At 41.5% G+C, this 9394-nt stretch overlaps 1 protein-coding gene across 2 annotated transcripts in view; it reads right to left on the minus strand.

Moving 5' to 3' along the window:
* Positions 1 to 1329: 1329 nt before the first annotated feature.
* LOC147016757 (uncharacterized) overlaps positions 1330 to 9394 on the minus strand; it is a 59367-nt gene continuing 51302 nt past the window's right edge. For both annotated transcript variants that reach the window (XM_085845727.1, XM_085845726.1), the window contains exons 7-9: positions 8276 to 8350; positions 6960 to 7047; positions 1330 to 1730 (exon numbers count right to left, since the gene is read on the minus strand). In XM_085845727.1, the coding sequence (XP_085701853.1) occupies positions 6983 to 7047; positions 8276 to 8350 (140 nt within the window). In that variant the 3' untranslated portion in view covers positions 1330 to 1730; positions 6960 to 6982. The remainder of the gene's footprint in view (positions 1731 to 6959; positions 7048 to 8275; positions 8351 to 9394) is intronic.

Here is a 9394-nt window from a genome sequence, read left to right on the forward strand (position 1 = left end):
AACAAAGCATGAAAATAGCAGGAAATGTGGTTTGCCCAAGAGAGTTAGTCTCTGATTGTGAGATCCATGAGTCTGGCTGACAACTTCCTCAAGAGGATTGTGAAGAAAGTAGATAGGAGGGTTTGCCAGACCATCCTTTTGGAGAGAGATAGTGAGAGTGTGAGATTTATCAGGATTGAAAGTTATATTCCAAGTGTTTGACCAACTTGTGGTTTTGTGAAGGTCTGAAGAGATGGAAGAGGCTGAAGGAGGTATGTTGCCAAATGTGAAACCCTGCTTCTCTCATTCATTACTGAAAAACGTTGCCTATCAGTGAAAGGGTAAGGCTTAAATGAGGAGATATTGAGCAGTCTGGAATCTGGATACATGGATGTTTTTTCTCATGGCTCGTGTTGTGTTTTTAACCTCAATGTTTTTGTTCTATAGTCCTGTTTTAGAAAGTTTATGTACTTTAAATCCTTGCATAAGCCAAATATTTTGCCCTTCTTTCTCATCCTCTAACTCCGATTTCCTCTCAAACTCAATTCCCCTTTCTCCCAACTCTTATTCGAGTCCTCCTTACCAACCCTTCTTTCTCAACCTTTTTCAAACCTCATGTTCTTTTTCTCAATTTTTTTTAAAAATTATAATTAAATGCAGAATTCCTACATGATATATAAAGGGTCCCTGGCTTATATTAGTGGGCAGCAGCAATAAAGGAGTGCAAAGATGAAGAGTCGATAATAAAGTAAGGGAAAAATTATTGTAATACGAGTCATATACCGAAAGAAGAATAAAATGGCAATTAAGTAGAGCAAGGGCTAACAATTGTGCACATCAGCAATAACCACTGAATTGCATCCAAAGCGATGCTGGCAAGCTTTGTAATTTCACTCCATTGCATTGAAGAAAATCCACGCACCTGCTGCAAACATTTCTCCAATATGGACTCCTTTGCTGAGTGCTTGGCTAAAAAGTCTTGATAAGCAATTATTTGAAGTGCCTGCTGAACAAGAAAGCGGCAGCTTAATGGATGCAGAAGATTAAAACTCTAAAGCATGGGCTTCAATCCAGCCTTCGGAGAGTTAGAGGTAGGTGGGGGAGGGGGAGGAGGGTTGTACTTTGTATTGAAGACATGTGATGAGTGGTGGACCCCTCACCCCTCTCCCCCACCCCTTACTGCTGAAGCAGCTCCTTTTAATTCACAGACGTGAGAGCAATTTCTCCAGATGTCTCAGCAATGCGTGATGCTGTGGCCGTTCTGCTCACACCGTGCATATGGGACATTAAAGCTCCTCATTATTGGTGCAGTTCAACAAGTAAAAAAATTCACTCTAACGCAGCTTGAGATTTCCTTTTCAAGTTTTATTTAAATGTTTTGTGTTGTGAAGATAATGTTAATATATTTTATGGTATCCACAGACTCATTTGAGGTGCTAAACATTCAGCACGTACTTATCCAATGTTTTCATCTCGAGAATGGTGCATTAGAATGACAATAGCAACCAATTGATAGTTTCTTACTTCCTGATGGCAAGTAGCTGCTTCAATGTGGGGGAAAAATGTCCTTTTTCTTTTTTTAGCCACTGGGTCAAGGGATTTTGTTTTCAGCATTATCACAGTGCTGTTCTTCTCATATATCACATTATCACAAAGTTCTTCTCATATATATCCTTCTTGTCTCCCAACCCATTTCTTCTCCTCCAACCAATTACAACTGGCGTGCACCACATATTTTGGCATCTGAACTCCTGCAGGAGAAAAGAAGGCTTCATATTATCACAAAATTATGTTGATGCTTAGGAAGCTTAAATGTACACATTTTACAAATGTAGTGAATTAAATATAATACAGTATACAAACTTCATTTCAGACTAAAGTGATGCTCAAAAAAATTCCACAAACTATTGTTCACTGCATGGCATTTTTTTCTGCCTCACAGGCATTAACGAACAGGTCTTTAAATTAATATACAAGGTTCCTGATAATCGTATCTAATTATGGAAAAGAGCAATGAATCACGAAATTGTGCCTTTGTTTAATTTCACTTTGGGCTGGCAGGGTGGCCGAGAGGTATGTGCACTCGCCTATATAAACTGTCCAGCCTGGATTCAAATCTCGAATCCAGCTATAAAAATCTCGAAAATGATGATAGTAACTGAGACAGGCGGAAATAAAATGGAAAAAATGTCAAAGAGGCTCAATACACAGAAAAATAAAACAGAAATAGTGCCAGAAAAATCTATTGAAGTACAAGAGGTGGCACCAGGATGTGTTGGAGGTGATAAGTGGGAAGGAAAAAAAGAGAAGATGGCAGCAGTGAAAAAGGAATGTAGAAAGAGGAATGAGGAAATTGTAGGGGGGTTAGAGGGGATAGCTTGTAGGATAGAGAATTTAAAAATGGACCTACAAAAGGAGGTAGAGGGTAAAAAGAGGGAAATAACAAGTGTGAAGATGGAGGCACAAAGACATGTGGAGGCTGTAAGGTCTGAGGAGAGTGTGAACATGCAGAGGAAGAATACCAAGCTGAAGGCAATGGGGGAGGCGTGCAACCTATCAGCAGAGAAGACAGATGTGGAAAGGTATGGAGATGTGCACATCCAGGTAGTGGACAAAAAAAATGGAAACACCAATGTAAAGTCACTTAAAAAGGCATTGGGCCACCACATGCCACCAGTACGTCCTGCATGCACCATGGCATAGAGTCCTGTCTGGAATTCTGCAAGAGGGATGCGGCACCATTCTTCCACGAGAAAGCCAATGAACTCACTGCAGTTCAATGATCTCACCTGGGACACTGATCAACCATAGACTCGTGCGTGGCATAGAATATCTCCTTCACAGTGAGATCATTCACCTCGGTCAGAGCATATTCAGAGACCAGGAAAATGACACCCAAGGAGTGATGAATCCTTCGTCTCATACTATGCTCGTTGACTGGTGTTACCTCAATTATCATGGACATCAGCTTATTGGACACAGCTACAGCAACTCCCTGGGCATGGTAACCATCAGAGCGACCAGTCCAGTAGTAGGTGTAACCACCTGCCATGATCTCACCAGTATCAGGTCTCCGAGCCACAGAAAGTGCTGCAATATTGATGTTGAAATGCTTGAGCTCAGATGATAGCAAAGACAGGTGATTATCCTCTCTTAGGGATAGGACATCCCAGGCACCCACCCAGAGGGACCGCCTCTGGTTAACCCGAGGAGACTGCCGTCTAGTGGACAACACCTCAGCACCACCCCCAACACACACCACCACAATCTGACCCAGAAAGGTTATCCCGTGCTTTTCTTCCTATCATGACAGAATGGGGGTCCCACAGGCTTTGCCCAAATCCTGTCATCTGGTGAGCTGCCCTGTGAAGGGCAGCTGTACTGGAGGTCCTCCCATGGAGGGGATTTTCAACTTTCCTTGCGTTTTTTTTAATGTGTTTTGTGGAATTAAGTGTTTTATGGTGGCTGGAGTGCAAATTCAGAGAGTCAATTGCTAAAAGAGGTGTGCAGACTCTTCGCAGTTTGAAAGGCCTGAACTGTTGAGATCACATCGATTGAGATTGCAATCCAATAGGATGGTAGAAAGGTTCAACAGAACCTTATTGCAACAACTGGCATTGTTTACCACCACCCATCAGAACAATTGGGATGACTATCTCCCTTATGTGTTCATGGCCGACTGGATCACCTAAAATGAGACCACCTCGTGTAGCCGCAAATTGCACATGTATGGGAGGGAGTTTCGATGCCCGGTAGATTTACTCTGTGAAAAGCAACCAGATGGGCCAGGTGAACGACCCATGGAAGGCTATCCACTTCACTTGGAAGAGAGCATGGCACAGGTCCATGCATTCACTCACTGTCAGCTTCATCTGACTGGCGAGCAAGTTTAATGCAGGTACGATGCACAGGGCTGGGTGAATGTGTACACTCCGGGAGATAAGATTTTGTTCTTTAAACCCCAGAGGAGAAAGGGCTGATGCCCCAAGCTCGCATCACCTTGGCAGGGTCTGAGCATCATCCGAGTGCAAATCAGTGACATTATCTTCCAGATCAAGATGTGAAAATGTGCCCTCTCCACATCGTTCATGCGGAATGCCTAAACCCATGTGCATAAAGGGGAGTGGAAGTTCCTCAGTGGGTCAACCAGGTCAATGAAGCTTCCCAAGGAGTACCTGGGGCCTTGATGAGCTAGACACCAATGGAGCAATAGTTAGGACATAGGGCAGCAGATGGAGGCAACAGTTGAGGGCACAAGAGGATGTGTGGGCTAAAATGAATGATCAATTGTGAGAAAGGTGATGGGCACAACATCTGCAAAAAATTCCTCTCAAATGGAAAATATCTGATGAATTTGGCTAAATTGGCTTAACATAGATCTTGGGTGTGATTCCTCCTCCATTTTTTTGCTCAGTTGTGAAATGGGTGGAGAGAATGTGTGCTAAGTGAGAACTTGGAGTGAGTGGACCTAAATATTGTCTGTATAATGTGTAGGAGTGAATGGTGTACCATTTAGACAATTGGGATGACTATCTCCTTGGGAGTTATTTTAGTGGAGCTGGATTGCCTTCAAGCTAACCAATGCCCCTTCTGCATTTCAGCAGTGAATGAAGCAATATTTTGAAGGGCTGCGAGATTACATCTGCTTGCCGTACTTCCATGACATCATTGTTTATGTCAAGACATTTTGGAAGAAGTTGAGAATTTGTGCAAGGTATTGCAATGCCTCAAATCCTGCGGCATAAAACTTCATCCTAACAAATGTGAACTGTTAAAGTATGGCATTAAATATATGGATATAATTGTCTCTGAAGAGGGATACATGATGGACAAAAAAAAAGACATTGCTGCTCTGTTCGCCCTGAAACAACAAAAGCCTACCAATGTTAGAGCATTACAAAAGCTACTTAGTCTGACTATTATCACCAATACATTTGGAATTTCTTCAGGATTGCAAAGCCAATGTATGGTTTACTAAAAGTTGAGTCAAGTGAGAAAAACAAGTGCAAAGCCTGCAAGAGAGTGAAAGTGAAATCCAGCTAGGCCCTATCTAGCTATCTAGCTATTGAATCCAGCCAGGCCCTATTCAATGGAATGACTCGCATAAGAGAAGTACGATGCACAGGGCTGGGTCTCTTGGTTGATGCCCAGATTCAGCCACCAATGATGGGAGGGCTTCGATGAACCCTTCATTTCATACACATACATTTCTCAGGATGGCTTAGGGGTCGTACTGTAAAAGAACCAAAATGGGAAGCTGTGTGTGTTTGGTTATGGTTCTTGAACTTTGTCTCCTGTGGAGAAGAATTATCACCTTCACTCAAGTAAATGTGAGTTTTTAGCTCTAAAATGGGTTGTGACCGACAAATTCAAAGACTACCTTTACTGTGCCCCTAATTTTTAGCTCACCTGGGATGTAGTTCCGGGGAGCTTATGCGATTGAGCAGCGTCCATAGGTGAGTCAGTCAATCAGTCAGTCAGCGAGTGAGTTAGTCAGTGAGTGAGTTGGTCAGTTCATCACACCACAACATTCATCAACCATGATGGACCAAAGTTTATCGAGTACAACAAAATCTGTGCTCTTTAAGGGGGTCTACGAGGGGTTTTTGACCCTCCAAAATAGGTATATGCTCTCTTCTCTGAAACTACACACACAATTTTGATGAAACTTGACTACAACCTTCATCACCCATGACGTACCAAAGTGTATTGGCCGCTTTAAAATCTGCGCTCATCAATGGGGTCTACGGGTGGTGGGAGGGCAGTTGACCCCATAAAATGGGTATTTGCTCTCCTCTTGGAAACCACACACACAATTTCGATGAAACTTGACTACAACCTTCATCACCCATGATGTACCTAAGTTTGTTCACAGCATCAAAAAATTCAGGGTCTACGGAAGTTTGCGGGGGCGGGGGGGGAGGGGTTGAGTGACTTGCTCCTGATCCAGGTGAGCATCAGAACAGGTGGTCCTATGTTTACTGTCTACACGGATAGCAATCCATTAACATATGACAACCAGCGCCAGACTGAGCACTACCGGACACAGATGGGTAGGAGAGTTAGCCGACGATTGATACACAATTAAGTATAGACTTGGCAGAAGTAATTCTGTAGCAGACACTTTCTTGAAGCTGTCTCTTCAAATATAAGACTACATAACATACCTGAACAGGACAAATAAGAAATAAACTACCTCATCGGAATTTATCTACCCTGAATAAAAGTGTACAGAAGAATGTTCCTTGGAGCTGTCCAGGCAATAATGAGTGGAACAACGCCATAGAAAAATGGCATCTGATTTTGTGTGCTCACTGCTGTTTTGATGACTTATTTTGAGGTGTGCAAGATTAAAAATTAGCCTGGAGAAAACACCAACCATGACAAGATCCAATTGCGGTATGCATAATCTAAGGATCATGCAATTCAGCAAGTCATTGAGCTGAAAAGAGGGGATAGGAAACCGCTTGTTCAGCATTTGAGGAAGGAAATGCCTGATGTTCGAACTTTAATCAGAAAATGGTCCAAGTGGGCGATCTCTGATGATGGACTGGAGATAGGGAGACTGCATCCAAACAGCAGTTGGTTCTCACAAAACCCTTATGTCTACTCATTTACATTAATCAGTTTCTCACAATATTGGAGTATACTCCTGCTAATTCCATGCTTCTTCAAGTTTTGCAAGAGTTTGGTGGACACAGTTTAATTGGCCTAAACTGATTCACATCAAAAAGACAATTAGGGACCAAAACATAATAAATTTTTTAAGACGAGTGTAAGCAATGAGGGCAATCAAATTTATTAGAGCAGAGCTTATTGTCCAATTTTTTTCTCAAAAAACATATTTCAAGAAAAAGGAAACAGTAATCAGCATTTGAAAAGAAAAATCATTTTGCTTCACGATTAAAACCAGCCAATTACTACCACAACACCTTGAAGCAAATAACTTTCAACAAAGAGTGCCATCTAGGTTTTCTCACCTGAAGTATAAGATGCTCTCATTTCAATTTGTCAGGAGCAGCTTTAACAAAGCACAGTCCGTCAACATAAAGATTATTACAAGTGTTGCTGCAACAGAAGATAAAGTTCAATTTGAGAAAAGGATAAACAAGTCTGAAGACGACAATGGTTCACGAGCGGTATTTGACGATGTAAATTGTTTCAGAAGTCAAGGATGAGACAATGTGATAACTTTTGACCAAGTTATAAAAATGATCAACATGATGTGATACAGGTGACTGGTAATGAACTGCAAAATGTCGAAAACCCAGTTTCGTTCAACAACTTTCAAAATTCGACCTTTGCATAAACTTTAAAGGTCCCAAAACAATGTTGTGGACATTAAAATAAGGAAACAGGATACGTGCTATAGCTTATTGGAGTTAGTTCGTCGAAGAAGGTCGAAAACCCGGTTCTATTCCCATAACTTTGAAAATTTGACCTTTGTGGCCTTGAAAAGTCAAAGGGTTAGGGTTATGACCTTTGGTGCAAAACTTCCTCTGGAACATTCCAGGAACAATATAACGTCATATAGGCTATATGGCATTTCGCACTCCTCGGATTATCCATACTTTGATGAAATCAGCATAAAAACAAACTTGAAGGGGGCGCCACGGGCAAGGTGTTCGAGATAGAGCAAAATGGTTTCAAGACTTGAGGTGGGGAATGACCTCAAGATTATGCATAAAAAATATTCTCATCCTAGCTCTCAAAGTTTGGGTGGTCGTATGACTTTTATGTCAAAATTCGCAATTTTATAAGTTTTTGACCTTGTGATGAAAATGAAAAATCGGACAACAAGTTTTAGAGAATTCATATTGATATTCAAATACCGAAGAACCCATTCCATTCAGTCAATTCCTGAGGAGAAGATAGATTTTAAATCCAACTACCCCCTAAAAATGGCTCTTTTTGGGCGTGGCTCCACCCACAATGTGCGTAGCACGCCCTCATCCAGGAAAACACAACTAGACATTGTTATCGAAGACATAACCAAGTTTCATCAAGATCGGATCAAAGTGCACAGAGTTATGCTCTGGACAGATAGACACACAGACAGACAGACAGACACACAGACATAACGAATATAGTGGTCACTGGCTGGCGCTCATGAACCAATAAGAAGTACACAATAATGAGTAAATTTGTAATTCTTGTCTTTTCCACCACGATAAGAATGTTCTGCATAACATCACGCTGAGGGAGGCCTCCATACTTGAATCCAAATTGTTATGGTTCACCAATTCAACAACAGCAAAATGTGCTGTGTGAGTGAATGAAGCAAGATAAGACTCACTGTGAAAGGAGAGGCAAAAAAAGCAGAAGATAGCAGCCAGGCAACCGAGTATCGCAGGTAGAACCTGCAAAACAACTGAAACACCACACAAGCATCCATTCAGTGAAGTGTATGCTGCACATGATCAAACCTCCACTCAAGCATTGGAATTGAAACAACTGGGAGAAGAATGTGTAATTTTAAGATGTGCTTGTATAAAAATGTGGCTTTTTTGTCAAGATGCATGTCTTATTCTCTTGCAGTTACTTTCAAATTTTCAGAGGAAAAGAGTTTTATGCACAATAGACTTGTCCATGTTAGTAGCATATGTCATGTTTATCGAAGTGCAATACCTGAAGTATATGAAGTTACTGGGTTGGGATTACAGTCCTTGTGCTATCCATTGATTGTACATTCGTATTGTGTAAAGTGGTACAATGTTTCTGTGAGAGTCAAGTTTTTCCCTTGAACATGAAGTGAAACTCAGTGCAGATGTTCATGGTTTTTCATACATAGATCATTGTCATATATACAAAGTTAGCAACCTCTGTCTGTCTTGTACGCACTCCTAAACTGCTTGACGGAATGAGTTGAAACGTAGTGGTTGTACTTGGGGTGTAACCGGACAAATTTTAGGGAGTTAAAAAACATTCATAGCCCGTTTCTCTTGGCTGAAGTGGTGATTCAAATTCTCTTTGTAAATGTGTATTGTTCCTGGTTGGAGTAGGTATTATAAGTCATCTATACTAATAAATGTCAGTGTGTCAGTCAGTCATTCAGTGTGTGTGTGTGTGTATGTGTGTGTGTGTGTGTGTGTGTGTGTGTGTGTGTGTGTGTGTGTGTTTCTCCTCCATAACTCCAAAATCAGGAAACCTAGCAGCCTGAAACTTTACATGCATACTAAGGGAGCTCCAAGCGAGTGCATATTGGGTGTTTGGGTTAATTAAAACACCCCTTTTGAAGACGATCAACGGCCTTATTCAATTATATCCTTTATCAGGTGCATCCTTGGCCACCTTGCTCTCCATCGCTGGGGTCTTAATTCGCCATTTAGTTTGGCCTGCTTAACAATGCCTCAAGTTGGAACAGGTCACATCAGTTTATTAACGACAGTTTTTTTTCCCCACTTTCCTTACTCAT

This window comes from Eptatretus burgeri, chromosome 11, assembly GCF_056783735.1.
Source record: "Eptatretus burgeri isolate ZD-2024b chromosome 11, Ebu_testis_v1, whole genome shotgun sequence".
In the NCBI taxonomy this organism is placed as follows: Eukaryota; Metazoa; Chordata; class Myxini; order Myxiniformes; family Myxinidae; genus Eptatretus; species Eptatretus burgeri.